General features: G+C 36.6%; 1 protein-coding gene and 1 long non-coding RNA gene across 2 annotated transcripts in view; both read right to left on the reverse strand.

Moving 5' to 3' along the window:
• Positions 1-18,629, reverse strand: part of LOC110374717 (uncharacterized) — a 31,919-nt gene extending 13,290 nt beyond the window's left edge. The window contains exons 1-6 of the mRNA XM_064035815.1: positions 18,496-18,629; positions 15,079-15,166; positions 12,782-12,836; positions 10,892-12,025; positions 10,406-10,571; positions 9,603-9,662 (exon numbers count right to left, since the gene is read on the reverse strand). Coding sequence (XP_063891885.1) covers positions 9,603-9,662; positions 10,406-10,571; positions 10,892-12,025; positions 12,782-12,836; positions 15,079-15,156 — 1,493 coding nt within the window. The 5' untranslated portion in view covers positions 15,157-15,166; positions 18,496-18,629. The remainder of the gene's footprint in view (positions 1-9,602; positions 9,663-10,405; positions 10,572-10,891; positions 12,026-12,781; positions 12,837-15,078; positions 15,167-18,495) is intronic.
• On the reverse strand, positions 6,038-6,674 carry LOC135117249 (uncharacterized). Its single transcript, XR_010276736.1, has 2 exons — positions 6,222-6,674; positions 6,038-6,137 (listed from the first exon to the last, which is right to left on the reverse strand). It is a non-coding gene; the product is annotated as an uncharacterized LOC135117249 (long non-coding RNA).
• Positions 18,630-18,959: the final 330 nt, after the last annotated feature.

Raw genomic sequence — 18,959 nt, forward strand, 5'->3', positions numbered from 1 at the left:
CTTTTCACTTGCTTTAAGTATGCGGAGTTGTTTCTTGATTTCGTCGAACTCCTCGTTACTCGAGAGTAGTGTATTGTTTTGTATCAGTGGTGTCGAGATGCCTGCGTTTATGATATGATTAATTGGTTCTATCTCAGGTAGCTTTAACGATGGTTTTATGTTTAAAGTGCTAAAAGCTTCATTGCGTGAGTAAACGGTAAAACTTTCAGTTTTAATTAGACAGTCGTGTTCGACTCCCAATATGCCTGCTTTTATTATCTGCCCCGGCGACACATTATCGCCGCATAGAACTCTTATTTCACACTGACTACAGCAGAAAAATGCGTAATTGTTTATTTTGCTAAGAGCTGTCCATTGGTTCGAACAAGTCGTAATGCTGATCTTGCATTTGCTTGAGTCTGGTTCTAGTTCACAAAATTTTTCATTATTCTTGAGATGATAAATTGGCTTCTCTATATGACATAGATAATTGTCCACATTGTCACTTAGACATACCTGAACGTCGGATATGGACATTGGTAAATACGAGTCCTTCTTTAAATTGATTGCAACATGTTCAGCAATCGGAGTTAATGTAGCCATCCTTGAATTACCTACAGATTGAGGTATTGGGATAATTTTCATGATGGAAAATGTATCTCTAGACACCAGAGGTACTTTCAATTCGAAGATTAAAACTCTTCAGTCATTCTTGCTTTGACTGTCAATAAATGATAAATGTTTTAAAGTTGATTTGTAAGTTATTGATCGGTAACGTAAGATCTTTTGAAAGATGACTCGATATTGTATTCAGCGTGTTCTTCAGTTGTTCTGGTGACAATAAATGAATATTGAGTCTTCCGTGGTAAACATCTGTTACGGTATCTAATAAACTTGTTTGGATTGTTTTAGCTGTCTGAGAACATTGCTTGTAGCGATTGCTCCCGTACTGAAATCGTTCATGATTCGATTTCTCTCTGATTCGTTCAATAAAACGTTTTCTATTCTATCTAGCTTGATTGATAATGTATTAAGCATCTTGTGTTGCTTATTAATTGCTTGCCCGTTTCTTTTCAAAATGTTGTATTCTGCTTCAATTACCGTTGTTTGTTGTTTCAACAGCGAGATTAAATGATCTTCATTGTCACGTATGGATTGAATATCTTGTTTATATTGTTCTGCGAATCTCTCATCAAGTACACCGAATAAATTGTTTGCAAGATACCCTACACCGTTGATAAGGCCTCGCTTGCGGCGGCGCAGGTCTCGTGCGCGGCGCGTGCCGGTATGCTGACTCAGCAGCAGGTGGTTATAGTACTCGAGTTCTGAGAATTCATGCTTTAGTTGAACTTGAATTACGTCACAATGTGATGTTTCTTTAAACTTATTGCATAGCTGTTCTAAGTAGCCGAGGTATTTACTGCATGCTTCGGTACCTTGCCAAAGTGAATTCATGTCATAGTATGTGACTATCTTCCATTCATCTCTGATTAGTTGCATGTTTGCAATTTTGTCCAAATAAAAACCTTGATTGTCTTTTAATTGTGTTACATTGTATGAACCGTATGCTGTGGTCAAAATGCTCATGAAAGACAAGAGTAACATTACCAGCGAAAAAGCTGTAGTTTACTCTTTTGATTTGATATGGCTTGCCATCCTTTACTTCCTTGGAACGCAACTCTTGTTTGTTGATTCTATCGTTCACAGGGAGAATAGACAGTTTGATAATAGGCCTCTTGATCAGCCCATTCTTTGTTTTCAATGTGACCACCCTGATGTGGCCATCGGCCCCGGGATGCAGCTGGACGACTCGACCAACTGCCCATTTCCCAGGAGGTAAGTTTGCATCGTTAATTGTGACGATGTCATTTAGTTGAATGTCTGGTTGAGAATGTCTCCACTTGCTTCTTGCTGACAGCTGTGTGAGATATTCTGCATGCCAACGTTTCCAAATATCTTGTACTATTTTTTGAGTTAAATGCCATCTTGTCCGCATATCAGTTTCTGTTTCTAATATAGTCATATCTTGATTTAGATTGATAAAGCTTGACGGAGAGAGGAAATCTAGATCGTTGGGGTCTTCAGTAAGAGGACACAATGGCCTTGAGTTAAGTACTGCTTCTAACTGGGCCAGAACTGTGCTGAACTCTTCAAAAGTGAGCTTTGCTCTCCAACGACTCTTCTTAAATGATATTTTAAACTTTTAACTGCAGCCTCCCACAGCCCTCCTGCTGTGGGCCATGAGGGTGCGTTAAAATGCCATTCAATCTCCAGGCTAGTAATTTCTTTGATGAAATCTTGATCAAATGTTTTTTGTATTTGTTCCAATTCTTCCTGTAAAATTTTGTTAGCACCAACAAAGTTTGTACCATTGTCGCTATACAAGTGTTTCGGCGAGCCTTTTCTTCCAGCCATTCGTCGCAATGCAGCTAGGAATGCTGATGATGTGAGGTCCGAGACTAAATCTAGATGAACAAGCTTGGTTGCCATACAGACAAATACCACTACGTAGCCCTTTGTAGTCTTAATTCCTCGGCCCTTGTTGGCCTTTATGAGCACGTGTCCGGTAAAATCGACGCCTGTATGTTCAAAAGGCTTTGCAATGTTACATCTCTGCGTAGGTAAATCACCCATCAACTGTGTCATCTTGCTTGGATTGTGTTTACGACAGGTAACGCAGGTACGTATACGTTTTTTGACGGCTCGATTACCGCCTATGATCCAATAATTCTTGCGAATGAATGCTGATGTCACCCGTGCTCCTCCATGGAAGGTAAGTTCATGTGCTTGATCTATAATTAAGTTTGTTAAATGTCCTTCGTGAGCTATGATAATCGGATGCATCATGTCTGGATTGATATTGGCCTTGCTTAGTCTTCCTTTGACTCTGAGAAGTCCCTCGTTGTCAAGGAATGGATTTAATTGCAATAACTTGTTTTTTGCTGATAGCGGCTTATTTTCTTTTAAATAATGTACTTCCTGAGCAAATTCTCTCTGCTGTACATGTAATATTATTTTATGCTTAGCATTTTTTAATTCATGTAATGTTAAATAAGTTTGCATGCGATTTTTCTTGTATCTCGCTTGCTTGATAAATCTTAATATCCATGCTAAAACTCTTGTTAGTTTAGCGAGTGTACTATATCTTACTAATAATTCATCCAAAATATTATCGCTTTCTTGCTGCGATATGTGATTAATAAGTTTCTTGGCTTTTCGTGCTTCTTCGTCTGTGGTAAACACTGCTTGCTCAGTTTCATGGTCAGGGTCGTATTTTCGGAGCCACGACGGTCCTTCCCACCACAGCGAATGATTTTCCAATTGATCGATACTCAATCCGCGGCTTGCACAGTCCGCTGGATTTTCTGCTGACTTGACGTAACGCCAGCAATCTATCGGTATTATGCTTGATATTTGTCGCACCCTGTTGGCGACAAAAGGCTTCCAACGTCCTGGCTCTTTTTGTAACCAGGCTAGGACTACCATTGAGTCTGTCCAAGTATATATCTTGATATTATGACTGATAAAGCATTGTTTAATTTTAGCCAACAATTTTGACAATAATAAAGCACCACTCAACTCTAATTTTGGTAATGATATTGATTTGTTTACTGGAGCTAATCTTGCTTTTCCTGCCACCAAAGAAATCTTTGTTACTCCGTTGTTTTCAGTCTTGCAATAAACAACGCATGCGTAGGCTTTATTAGACGAATCGCAGAATCCATGTAATTCTAGCGTGTTGTTTTCTCCTGTACCCAGCCAACGCTCCAACTTGAATTGATTGATTTTGTGCATGTCATCTTTAATGTTTAGCCATTCTTTGCTAATTTGATCGGGTAACTTGTCATCCCATTGACTACTTGACATCCAAACTTGCTGAAATAGTAGTTTTAGCTTTGTTGATAACGGTGACAGCCAACCAAGAGGGTCAAACAACTTTGATATGTCTGATAACATGGATCTTTTAGTTGGTGTTTTGTTTGATGGTTCCATTTTTGATTGAAATGTAAATAAGTCTTGTTTTGAATTCCAACGTAATCCCAATGTTTTGATGTCTCCATTTCCTTAAAATCGAAATTTTCTTGCTCTCTGTTCGCACTGATTGCATCGTCTTGTAAGACTGATACGTTGGACGACCACTTTCTTAAATTAAACCCCCCTGATTTTAGCAATGTGATTAAATCTTGCTTTAGTTTTACTGCTAACTCGACAGAATGCGACCCATGAAGGACGTCATCCATGTAGAATGACTGCTCCAAGGCCTTGATTGCAACACTGTCGAAATTTTGTCTCTCATCTTCAGCCAGTTGTTTTAAAGTCATCATAGCTAAAATGGTGCGGCCTTGGTGCCGTATGTAACCGTGCATAGTTGGTATACCTGATGACGCATGTCAGTAGTATCCCTCCATATGATTTTTGGAATTTTGATCCTGTTCATTCAGCCAAATAAAACGGAACATTTTTCGATATCTGCCGTAAAAGCAACGCGATATTGTCTCCACCTTAATAGTAAAGATTGGAGATCTTGCTGTAGATTTGGGCCTTTTAACATGACGTCATTTAAGCTAGTTCCTGTTGTTGTTTTGATGAAGCGTTGAAAACTACGCGAAGTGCTGTCGTAGTGGAATCGTTTCGCAATACACAATGGTGCGGTAAATAATAATCCGGTTGCATGTTACCGGACGCCGGTATCATATGTCCTAACGTTTTATATTCTTGAATAAATAATTTATATTGTTTTGCTAATTCTTCATTATTGTGAAATTTCCTTTCCAACTGTTGAAATTGCGCCATTGCTTTATTTTTAGACAATCCCAACTGTACCTCAAAGTTTTCTTGAAAAGGCAATCTTACTTCATACATGCCATTATCATGCCTTCTTGTGGTTTTCTTGTAATACTCAATGCATTGTAGATCTTCTGCAGATAAATTGGATGATTCCGAGATGTCTTCAATCTCCCAAAATCTTTGTACTTCGTCCACTTGATTCAGGACTACGCTACAATGAAAAGTGTTTAAGTTTCCGCATAAGATCCATCCCAGTCGTGTCTGTTGCGCGACCGGTAATGATAGATCCACCCTGATAATGCCCTCTAAAATGATATGGGAATACACATCGGCTCCCAATAAGATGTCGATAGGACGGCTGACATTGTATTCTGGATCGGCTAGTTGCACGCCAGCTAGATGTGCCCATGTTGGCTTGGTAAATGTACATCTTGGTAACTGATTAATCAGCGTGTCCATGATTACTACATCTGTTTTAAATGTAAAGTCATTGAAATGCGAACAACATGTTATGTTCGTAACGCCCTTGCTACTGCTCTCCTTTTCTCCTATCCCGCAGATGACGGCCTTGCAATACTTTCTTGATAAAGCTAGCTGTTGTGTCGCTCTCGCTGTGATAAGAGAGGCTTGAGAGCCTTGATCTATTAGCGCACGCATTTTGTGGTATGATCCGTCACTTGCTTGAACTTTGATCATTGCGGTTGCTAATAATGTTTCGATCATGTTATTGCCTTGTTGCGCAACGTGATTTTCTTGAGATTCTTGATTTTGCGTTGCAAGGACCACTGGTGTTTTATTCTCAGTAATTGTGTTACATGAAGACTTATTGTTGAACGCTTCATGTAAAGTGTATTATGTCTACCGCTACATTCGCGGCACCGTTTTCGGACGTACATTCCTTATCCCCATGCGAATAAAGACAATTTTGCACAGACGTAATCGTGTTATAGCTTGTCGCTTCGAACTTGGCGTCATAGTTAAAACTTATTACAATAGTATATTCCATGTGACTCTTTGCATAATGGACATGTTAATTCGATATTATTTACCGAAGTCTTACTTGCTGAATATTTATTCTTGAAGAATGATGACGATGTTTTATTTTGCTTGCTTGTTGATGGTTTGGAATTTTCGTTTTTCTTGCGTGAAGATTCCAATGCGGTGAATCTGCTCTCTAAGAAGCTTAGAAACTCCGTCAATTTTGGTAGATCTCTGGGTTTCTTCAGAGATTCCAAATAATGATCATGCGTGTCCGCATCCAATTTCAGCAATAAAATACGCACGATGAATGGATCCCAGCTGTCTATGTTAACGCCTAGGTTCCTTATTGAGTTTAAACACTCTAGAGTGGTATCGTGAATTTTCTTGATCTGAAAAACATTTGCTTGTTGAACTACTGGAAGATTCAGTACGAGATCTAGATGAGATGTAAAATCAACCATTTGTTGTTGTACCTATTGTTCAATATCTCCCAGCAGACATTGTAATTGTCAGAACTGATTTGTAAATGCTGTATCAAACGTTCAGCTTCTCCTCGCACCTTGCTTTTAAGAAACTGCATCTTGTGGGCGTTTGATAAGGAGATGTTACTGTGGATAGCTTCAGTAAACAAGTCCTTGAAAGACACCCAATTTTGATAATTGCCACTGAAGAACGGGATGTCGATTTTTGGCGTCCAATTCTCTTTGTGAACTACTGACCCTAGTTTTCTATTAATTGCATTTTTTAATTCATTGTAAATAGTTTCTTGCTTCGTATAAGACACCTCATATTCTTGATTCGTACCCTCTAATTCGCTGTCTAGTTCCCAATGTAAGGAATCTATAATAGACCATCGAGACTGTAGAATACGCAAGGCATCTTTCAACTCCCACTTTTCGGACATAAAATCCAAATTTATCCCTGCCACAGTGCTGCAGCGCCCTGAAGTTGCTTGCTTGTTTCTTCAATAGTTCATCAAGCTTGCTAGATGAACCTCTGGAGCATGTCTCGACAGGCGGCGATTGTTGTCCCACCGGATCTTCTTGCTCAGACCATGCAGGACCCTGTTCTTCCTGTGTAGAATCTCCTTGTTGAGTTTCTTTCATCTTCATCAACAAAACTTGATATTGTTGATTGATAAGTTCCTTAGTCGAGATATATAGCTCTTTTGTTTTTTCGTATTTACGGCCAATGAAATAGGGATGAGTCTTACTTTCTTCCATGAGAAGACGTTCGTGATGGTACTGGTAATCAGACCAATATTGATTTAAAGTATCTAAACGTCGCTTGAAATAGTCAGCAGTCTTACGATCCGCTGAGTCTTTTTTGATATTTGTAGCCAACTTTAGGATGGCTGTGTAAAGTTCGTCCTGATTTGCATGTAAGGCCTCCATGACGAGGATTTAATTATAGTAAGAAATAAATGGAAAGATCTTACTTGACTGTTTTGATAACTGCTTACGAATCCTTGGTGATCCGCTGAGACACCTGTTAGCCTCAGATTTTGATGATGAAGCGCTTCTTGAGACACCTGTTAGTCTCGAGTCTGTTGCACTGAACTCCTTATAGTTCGCGGGTCCTTGATGACCCTGGGTCACTTGTTAGTCCCAAAGTTTTGTAGTCACTCAACACAATTCACACAAGTTTTGAGTCACTGGTTAGCTAACCGCTGCACTGTCCACGCGCGCGATATGGACTATGCAGCGTGCAATGTTCACAACCGAAGGACCATAAATATGTATGATCCCTTGCTGGACCCTACAATACTTTAGATGATGGTGGAAAGGAATAAAAGATTGTTAAGTACTGAACACTACTGTATTAACCGAAACGTACTAAAGGTAAAGATGAGCTTAATGGACTATGAGTGAATGAAATGAGTGACGCAGCCCTTGTTGGCTGTAACGAGAACGCTTGACCAACTTGGTAGCTCAACGCGAACTGAACATATATTATGAATTAAAATGTAAGTGGCGTAAAATGCTGATGTGCGGAATGTGCGGTTGCACCGTACAATACCTATTGTAGGTCTTGAGATATTGACGTCAGAAAATCGCTATTTTTACTATACACTCACTGACTGACTGACTCACTCATCAAAAACCTAGACCACTTCCAATGGTCGTATTGACTTGAAATTTGGCATGGAGGTAGGTCTTTATGTCAAAGTAAAGAGAAAAATCTGAAAATGGCCAAGTGTGAGTCGGTTTCAAAATAATGAAGGTGTAAAATACTCCGTGTAAGTTTATACCCCTAAGGAACTAAAACGAACTAAATTTATCTATATTTATATAATATATCTTCGAATGGTCGTACCGATCTGAAATTCGTTACAAAGGTTTGTATTTAGTCAAAGTAAAAATCTGAAAACGGCCAAGTGTGAGTCACTTTCGAAAATAACGAATGTGTAACTTTGATCCACGAACATAATATATGATAACATGTCATGTCAGTCAGTTGGTAAATCTAGTCCATTTAGTTAATCTAGTTCATTTCTTTGTAAGAAGCATAGTGCATATTCAAAAATCTGAAAGACAGAATAAATGAGACATTTCCTTAACTAACTTAATCATAATAAAAAAATAAAAAAACAACCTTACAAAAATAAATGAAATCCCACCCAAAACAAAAATGTGAAAGGCTGCCAAGTTCGATAATATGGAAATCCTTCGCCTGTAAAAGAAGTGAGATCTGAATAAGTACCAAGTTCCATACACATACCTCAGTTAAAAATAGTTACTTTTTATAATGTTACTTGGCAAGTTTTAATAGAAAATTAAATACTTGATTCATTGCGTTTAGTAGGTTTATAATAACAAGGTGTGTGAAAACTTGCCAAGTAACATCATAAAAAGTAACTATTTTTAACTGAGGTATGTGTATGGAACTTGGTACTTATTCAGATCTCACTTCTTTTACAGGCGAAGGATTTCCATATTATCGAACTTGGCAGCCTTTCACATTTTTGTTTTGGGTGGGATCAGTTTCACAGGTCATGTTAAAATTGTTTATGGCTTCTTTGTAAATGGAAAATAAATATTTGGAAATGGAAATACTTACGTCGCTATGACTCAGATTGCGTTTAACGATAAGTCCTGTTTTTGGGTATAAATAGATTGACTGTATCGTAGTTATAATTTCAAATCCACTCGTGTGGATTATTATTCATCTTGTTGTCTAAAATATTAACTTGAGTAGACTGGACATTCGTTTTATTTTCCATCGTGACTACTAAGTATAAACTAAGAATGCGTGCAAGCATGCGGTACCGAGAAACGATAACCTATAATAAAGCAACTAATTACTGCATAATAGCCTGGGGTTTCAATATTTGAAATTTTATTAAAATAATGAACTGAACTTGCTATTAAAGTGTTGCGAAATAAAGTGTCAAAGCAATCTACCCGTATCGGTCAATTGAACGTACACATCATTATATCGAAATATTAAATTCTTTTCGCATGAAACCAAATAATTTAATAAGTCTATAGCTCAATATTTTATGGTGTTGATATTAGGCCACATCATTATATTATGTACCTATATACCTTTTGTTTTGTATCGCCTAATTTTACACTTAATACAGAAAACGAAGGAACAATTTGGATTTACGCAAGAAAGTGACAGGCTAAGCCCGCTAAGTAACTCTAAAGTTAATTAGAATAACGTCAGGATAAGTTTTGTATGTACTCGTGATCTTCAACGTTAATCCAAGCAGGCCTTTCGTTTGCAATCCGGTTCATTAAACTCGCTCTAATAGCTATACGTTCGTAGTAGCTGTAGTTGAAATAAAGTGTAATAGGTTACAGCAAAATAGAAGGGAAGTTGAAGCGAAATAGAAAAAAGAGCCTTACCGGTCGATCTCATCGAAATTGCGCTTAGGGAAGCCATCTCCGTAATATCCGCCGTACGGACTGCGGCCAAACATTCATATTAGATTCATGCAACATTTTAGTAAGTACTGTTTGCTCCAATTTGAAACTGCGCTTAAGAGAAGTAAGGAGAAGAGAAGTAGAAAGGATAAAACAACCAAGTAAAAAATAGGTACAATCTGCTTGAATGATATTCCTAAATAGTTAGAATAGGTTACAGGACCAGAAGTTTCAGTAATAGTTTTCTCAAAAAGGAAACATCAGGTAATTGAATATGTTCAAGAATGTTCCATATAATCTATTTTGTAGATATCTAATGTTCGTTTATTAAACGTTCTTGTTTACTGTGCAATATGTTTGTACCTATTCTATGCATCGCCGCGGGATGTCCCATGCTTAGCGAAACTCAGTCCAAGGGTAGCGCTGAGGCATAATCACTTCAATCACGTAATTGGGTATTGAATCAGATAACATTTTATATGCGACCTGAATACGCATCTCTTATGTGTTTACATTGACAAATGATATAGGTAGGTTCAGGGAAAACGAAAAGATAATTAAGTTGAAATAACAAACGTATTTTTAGTAAAAGGCCCACCAGTGGGTGTTTACCCAATGAACTATTCTAACAATCTCATTAAAATTAGGTTTTGGTAAAGAATATCTTACAATATGAAACTGAAATTTCTTCGAATTTGGTTTGTTTTGTGTGGTTTGGTAATTAAATGTTTTTACGTAATATTGGACTAGAGTACGCGGTGTGTTTGTTTAGCCGTTATACTTACCTAGCAAATCGTCTGGAGATAAGGTAGGGCACGTACCCAGAGTGACGGATCTCTCGAACTTTCCGGACTAAGGCACCGCCGTCGCTAGCGTCCACAGCAGCAGTCTTGTGGCCTATGTGCATGCAATCCAACAGTAAGACAAAGAAGACTCTAGTCTTCACGAATACTACAGACAATTTATTAGTAGACAGTCTTACCTGCTTGAAGACTTTTGTTGAATTATAGTCACCGATTAGGAATTAAAATTCAAAATGGTTTGTTAGTTTTTGGTATAAGTTGTTAAATGTTAGATAAATAAGAAAACAATGTCCGAGGTTGCGAAGTATTTATATTAAAAACATCAACACCAAATGATAAACAATGACAAAATTCAAATATTTTTTTCTTTTTAATATCACATTTTATACGTTGTATAAGAAAATATTTCCAAGGGTAGTATAACTATGATAGTGATGAACGGTTATTTAGACAAAGTTGGAGCCTCCTATAGATATAGTTCACGAACTAAGTTGCCTCCGCCCAAAGAATCCAGGTTCCTCATCACAAGGTTGGGACCGCCGATGGAGTCGAGGGAACGAACTAAGTTGCCTCCACCCAAAGAATCCAGGTTCCTCATCACAAGGTTGGGACCACCAATTGAGTCGAGGGAACGAACTAAGTTGCCTCCGCCCAAAGAATCCAGGTTCCTCATCACAAGGTTGGGACCGCCGATGGAGTCGAGGGAACGAACTAAGTTGCCTCCGCCCAAAGGATCCAGGTTCCTCTTCACAAGGTTGGGACCGCCGATGGAGTCGAGGGAACGAACTAAGTTGCCTCCGCCCAAAGAATCCAGGTTCCTCTTCACAAGATTGGGACCCCCGATGGAGTCGAGGGAACGAACTAAGTTGCCTCCGCCCAAAGAATCCAGGTTCCTCTTCACAAGATTGGGACCCCCGATGGAGTCGAGGGAACGAACTAAGTTGCCTCCGCCCAAAGAATCCAGGTTCCTCTTCACAAGATTGGGACCCCCGATGGAGTCGAGGGAACGAACTAAGTTGCCTCCGCCCAAAGAATCCAGGTTCCTCTTCACAAGATTGGGACCCCCGATGGAGTCGAGGGAACGAACTAAGTTGCCTCCGCCCAAAGAATCCAGGTTCCTCTTCACAAGATTGGGACCCCCGATGGAGTCGAGGGAACGAACTAAGTTGCCTCCGCCCAAAGAATCCAGGTTCCTCTTCACAAGGTTGGGACCACCGAGCTGGTCAAGGTTCTTCTTTACAAAGTTGCCGCCACCAAGGGAGTCAACATATCTGGAGTACAACCTTTTTTCTACTTCAGCATCTCTACCCACAAGAGTGGAACCTCCGATTCCGTTCAAGTTCCCATTGGCTCTGCCTACTAGGGTGTAGCCCCTGATTCCGTGAGTGTTCCTGCCTTGGCCGTAATGTAACTCTCTGCCGGCTAAGGAACTGCCTCCAAGGTTGCCAAGGTTCCTGCCCAATAGAGAGCTTCCACCGAGGCCGTTGGTGTTACGCCCGAGTAGTGAATTGCCACCGAGGCCATTTAAGTTGCGGTCTTCATACTTATTTTCGTAATGTAAGAGGTATCGTAGGAAGTCTTCAAGTTCTTTTTGATTATATCCTGTAACAATTTCAAGCAGTCTTAGCTTTACGCCAAAATGTGTTCGTAGATAACGAAGATGAACATTCATGAACATTTATGTGCATTAACGTGAATTTTTACTTACCACTTATAGTGCAGAAACATGTATGCACCGTGAACTAAAGCTTCGTGATTCAATCTTGTGCATAAACGAACATAGTGATTGGTGCAATATTCCGTCACCTGAATGATTTTGGTGCACAAATACGATTAATTAACAAACTAAGTGCATTTGGACGTAGATATTTTAATTTGAATTGTGAGTGTTATTAAGTTAGAACTGTGCAGAGGTTTTGAGTGCAGTTGTGAATTTGTGAAAAACGTCATTTGATCAGGGTTAAGTCCGTTGCTATCAAATCAGACGTTGGACGTCACAAAACATAAATAACGAAGTGTGCTGAACGTTTATATGGTGTTGTTTTCTAATAACAATAATGGTGCACATAAACTGTGTTCATACGTACAGGTACTCTAATGTGCCTTTTATAATCAATATATGGATCACTTTTATATAAAAAACCCGTTAAATTACACAAATTCACGGTAGTAATAGGAAACTTAAGTTTTAATCCAATATTGATTATATCTTTCAAGTCCCGGTTAGTTTCGTTTGGTTTATTAAGTGCCAGGTAAGGTATCACAGTGTGAGCATTCTGTGTTACAAATTGAATAATGAATAACTGTTGAAGTTAGTTATATTCGCATTAGAGTGCGGGTGGCTAGGGACTGACTTACCGCTGGCATCGAAGCGTTCCGCGGAGTTGTACTCGCTGCCACTTACGTCCTGCTCCTGATGGAATTAACAGTACATTAATTATAATTATTAAGTTTCTACGGTGAAGAGGACCATAGGGATAATAGTATTGAAAAATAATTAATGTACGTACTTAGTATATTAGGCATGCACATTGATTGCATATTCAAGTTGGATTGCGGATTGGAGCGTTCAGTTTATAAAAGGTATTTTTTTACAAAATACACCTATGTTGTTTATTGTGCATATAAGCCTATTTGGGATGTGCTATTTACACCTTATACAAGCGGTTTATTCTGTGGTTTATCGAGCGTCCCAGAGAATTAACTTGACTAAAAGATCCTTCTTTTGCTAATTTACGTCATTTGAGGAAACTTGCCGCTAAACAACATTTTGACATTATGTAATTGTACGGGATTTTGGTAACACACGGATTTAGTTTGCAATAAACATACACATAGGGTCATATGTTATGTTGTAAGATCCCAAACGGACGTTTATTATGTTCACCTGTTTACGAATTGACGGTCCCCAGTAAATTATGTACATTATATGTAGTTCTCAGTTTATGAATAAGTTTCGCTCAACTACGCACAAAATGGATTCCAAACAATCTCTTTACTACAAATCTCAAAACCCATAGATTTATTTATTTATTTATATATCAAAAACACAACTAATTTAATCTTTACAGGTACTCAGCCTAATACGACAAAATTAATTAGATGTGATCCTATAGCAGTAACTGTTTTTATAGTAACTAAATGAATCTATGTATAGGCTTTTGGGAATGTCGGCAAGTAGTTAAGTACTTATTTAAATAACAATGGCTTCATAAATTAGTATTAACCACTGAGTTTCTAAGCAGTTTCCCTTTTATCGATAAATCATAATCACTCCTACGCTAATATATTTAAATTGTATCAATTAAGTCAATCGACTACAGACCGATTAGTATCGGAATGGAGGCTTAATTTGTTATTATATTTTCTCGTTACTCGTTACGAGCCTACCAATCAGAATTATTTTGTTCTGTCAATTAATATTCTGCCAGTACTGTAATTATGGGATATACGCCTGAATTCAGAATTGCGAGAAGCGACGAAATGAAAAACTCTAGCGAAATTTGTTCAATTTAAACAATTCAGCGATTTTTGAATAATCTTTTATAAAATGGAGACATTTTAACGGGTCGCTGGATTGACTAACTGTTCTAAGTAGTGGCTTTTACTGGCCTTATTAACGGCCTCAACTGTAGCGCTCCTCTGCCTAACATTAGTTCATCTTTGTATAAGAAGACATCGCATTATTAAAAGTACAAAAATAGCTCTTAATTTATGAAACGATTTGATAATGCAATATTTATAACTTCCCGACGTAAGGCGTTAACACGTACCAGAGTTACTTTAATTAAGTCTCCGATACGCCACATAATAAATAATTTATGCGAATACATTACAAGTTGTTCTGATATGGTCTACAATTTTGAAGAAAATCTAAATTTGTGACAAAACTTTGTGGTTTTACAGTGATATGGCATAAAGTGGAAGGTATTGGTAATAACACGATAATTCACATTGAAGTCACTGATTTTGATGGACTATGGTGTCATCATTACGTCAGCTTATGAAGGAAAACTATAACATAGTCGTTATCATTCAACAACGTATTTGTAAATCGTAAAACTATCTGTTACACGTGGAAGATTATGAACTAATAATATAGAGGTAGTATGAAACAGAAGGCCGGGATTACACGGGAAACATAAGAAAGCTCTCGTGAATAGTTTATTTAAAAGTGAAAGGAATATTTTGATATCAGATAATACTCTCAGCTTTAAGTAGTTTAACCACTACAGCAGAATACACAAAAGTATCATAGTCTAAAGCTGTATAAGAGAAATGGAGAAATTTTCAAGTGTATACCTATTTATTTATTGGTCCACCTCACATTCCTTATAAGATTTTATCAACGGAATGGTGTTTGGATACGATCACCAATTGCGATAAAGTTGCATTTCTTGTTTATTTCAAAAAGGAGTTTTAGTTGCTATATTGCCTTACTTCAGTATGACGGCTACATTCTAGCAAGCTCACGCCGAAGATACTATAATAAAGTACACACCTAATATTCATGAAGACATGATTTAATATTTCTCGCAACAAATGCCAATCGATATGCTATGTAACTTATCCTAAATATTCAAGTTCTTGCTGGGGCCGATTATGTGTTGGATAATTCGATTGTCTAGCATATGAGGATCAGAAGGCTTGCTTACCTGATGAGGATTAGCGCTGCAGCAGACCAGCAGGGCTGCGACGGCCACGGCCAGCGCTCCGCTGGCACTTCGCATCATTGTGCCTGATCTGTATCAAACAAAACATTCTATCCATCACATGCTTAAATACACCTCGTCATTATTGGCTTCCCTGTACTTGTTATTTTAAATTGGCGCATTATCGCCAATTTAAAAAATACATTATTTTTATTACATTATATACGAAATAAAATAATTGTATGTGGGAACGTGAAATTGGAAACATACGCATACCTATTATTATCCTAATATTTTAAAGTGTGTTGGTGAACTGTGAAATTTTCTTTCTGAACGGTTGGTTATATACTCATAGTATGTAATATGTTATTACTTAAATATTAGTAAAGATTTATTCGACTCCCTATGACGTGGTGGGAAACCGCAGCAAATTACAAGAGAGGAAATACGGATTACCTATTAAGGAAAACGGTAAAACATTTCAAACAGCGGCCTACACATTCAAATACCTAAGTGATTCATGTTAACTTTCGGCCGTATATTGTGTTTACTAAATAGTACAAGTACAAGGATGCGTTCATGGAGTGAAATAAAACATTTCTCTGACATCATATTACCATGAAATGCAGTAATTTAAAATTGCATGGCGATATGATTTACTGGTCTCAGTAATAAACGTCACGCCTTGAATGTATAACGTTTCATTAGATTACACTCACGCAGTACATTCTCATGTTGTTTTAAAATTATAATTCAGTATTATATTTTTTTCTTATTTTTCCGTCTACGTAAAATATTAATGTTGTGGTTGCTTGATTCAAATTACCTTGTTAATTGAAGCAGGATAACGTTGCGTATATGAAACGAAAATGAATTGAATTCTTCGCTTGTAATTTTTGTGACGTATAAATGTTTTATGTTTTCACAATTCAATAAGAATTCATAGTAATTATGGTTATGAGAACGTTTTATGTTCTTATTGCCGTAAATGCAATAACTAGAAGCTAGAAGACTACCCGTACAGTATTTCGCATTAAGAAAGCTTTACTCTTATCGCATTTATACCCGATTTAGCAGCAAATATCGAACGTGTGAATTATGAGACGCCGTAATTATAAAGACATCAACGCACTAAATGTTAATATCGTTTATAGAATATAAATAAAAACCTTTTTCAGATCAATATTCAGTTACTGTAATACGAGTATAGGGCACTTGAAGATGTCACATATCATAACTTAAGCAATAAGTGATGGGCGATGTACGGAAAATGCGAGTACATTAAAAACAAAGTTTTTATTACTCGTTAGGTACTCTATCTTCATTTTATGACAAACAGGTAATGAAAGCAGTAAAATCAATCATGTGGCCTTTCATTGAATTCCGCGTGAGTTTTGATCGAGTTTCTAGAACTGGGTTGTGGGAGATGTTACACGTGCAAGCAATCATACCGTCGATTGGGATCAACCAATTTTTTTAATCTAAATATAGAATATACACGAATTATAGCATTATCTTATAAGTCAAAGATGTCGTCGTGACATCTTATGTTTATTTTTAGATAAGTATCTCATTCAAATTAAAGCTTGCCAAATTGTCCTGTTAAAGGACAAGGTTTATTTTCTTCTCTTTTTCTTCTACTTTATTTAAAAAAAACTGGACATTATAAGCTGTTTAAATAAATGAACAATTGCTAATATTCTTTAAAAGGAAATTGAAGAGCCGACAAACAATGACACTAATATGGCTTATGAAACCCTTTCTAATTTTAACGAGTTACGTCAAAGTACGGCCAAAAAAGATGAATGAAGAGAAATGAAACAATATAATATGTTGATCACATGTAAATATAAGAACCGTCAGATTGAAAAGGAAATCAAAAGCTAAAATATAAATACAATTTCATTAGGTTGACAAACAATTGAAATATAAATTAATCAAAACTGAATGACAACCAAAGGATTCGTTGATTGACAATGATGAGTGATCATTGATAAGTCTGTCAGGTATATTTTGAAGAAATAATTTTGGGACAAACTGAAAATACCTATTACTCACTGATAAAAGAGCGAATAAAAAAAATGTTAGCTGTACTGCTAGGTAAAGCACTCATCGTCAGGAGGTTTTTTTAAGACCATATTACTAATTACTAATTAATTTACTTATTTATTACAAAAAAGTTAAGTCTAAATGAAACTAAAAAAAACCGCAAAACCTTTGCATTGATTTGACTGACTTATTCTAGTAGTCTGTTTAAATAAATATAAAATATATATAACTGTTGTTGTTGCCTGGTCCATGAAAATCTATGAATGCTCCTCTCAATTCAACAGTCCTCAAAGACTGAAAACACAGAAGTCCGTTGGATAAAACGAAAGATAACATCTCTCTTGTAGAATTACGAGCTGTTCAGCTTTTTATCTTTAATGGAACCAGTTATAAAGTGCACAACTCGAAGATATTCCGCGTTTTCAAAACACATATTTTATTATGAGAAAAGTATTTTTAAATTCATCTTTAAGTACCTACCTTTTATCAGATGTTTTTCTAAAATGATTCAATTGTGAAAATGATGTGAACATTTTTGAACACTCGGAAAATATGAAAATCACTTAGTTCATGTTATGTCTTACAAGTTTCGTATGACAAACTACATGGTGCTGCATCAAGTTATGTGTAATCAAAAGTTATTATATAAATGCGGTTTAGTATTTTTTTATCATAAATATTTATTTTACCATAAAATATGTTAATTACGTACTTTTGATACTAAGGTTAGCAAGCACGAGTTAACACATAAAACAGACGTAGTGACCATTAAGAATAAAAATAAAATAAAACTATAGCTATCAAAGTCCGGATATGAGATCCGTATTGAATCGGAAACAACCATGACCCATGTAGAAATGTTTAGCAATATGTGAAGATACTGAATTCAATTGTATATTGTACCTGAAGTAACGGTCTTGTTTATTTACAAGGTACATACTGAATGAAAATAATATTTGTGAAACGTTGCACTGATTGGTAGAAGTATGTTTGATTTTTTTGTTAATAAAAAGAAGGTCTGATAGCACTTTTCAATGTTCTAAGTAGTTTCCTGTTACTTACTTAAAAGTTTATTTTATTGGTTCATATTTAAGTCGTGGTTATAGTGTGTATTATTTTTAAAACAATGATAAATAATAATTCAACTTTTTAAATAGTTTTGTTGTAAGTTGAAGGTACACTTTTATATATTTATTTTAGTAAGAAAATATTTTCCAAAAATTACTGAAAATATAATAAAATGCTATTAAATAGAATTGATTTCTATTTTGTAAATTTTAAAAACAGATCCTGTGACAGGTTCATGTATTTTTAAGATACAAATTATTTGTTTGTGCAAAAATAAAAAAATAAAATATTTTTCGTACGAACCTGTTTGTAGTGTCCGGGGTTGAGGGAGGTCGTGGTTGTCGGTGGTTGTGTTGCGTTGTGCCGCCGAAGCCTTCGCCTCGGCTTATATATCCCGTGAGTGTCGGGGGCGGATCGGCGGGCGGGCGGATACCGCCTGCAATAACTGTCCACTTTTTTTTCAGAAAATTGTACCTAGAACTTATTTATCTTAGGTATCAAAATTGAAAGTATTGAAAATTTTAATTGTAAAAATTTTAGGTATAGTATTATTATTGTGTAGTATTATTGTATGAAAAAAGTTTTAAAACGAATAAAAGGCCCAGTGCTAAAGTTCTGCATAGGATATGTTTAGGTTTATTCTCAAATTAAAAATTATAAATTCGCGAAAAATAAGTTTTTTTTTGTTTTTCTACGTTTTAGCCTCTATATTCTTAGTTACCTCTATTATGCGGTTGGTCAAAAGATACTAGTAAAATATGCATATT

The sequence above is a fragment of the Helicoverpa armigera genome, chromosome 8 (genome assembly GCF_030705265.1).
Source record: "Helicoverpa armigera isolate CAAS_96S chromosome 8, ASM3070526v1, whole genome shotgun sequence".
NCBI lineage: Eukaryota > Metazoa > Arthropoda > Insecta > Lepidoptera > Noctuidae > Helicoverpa > Helicoverpa armigera.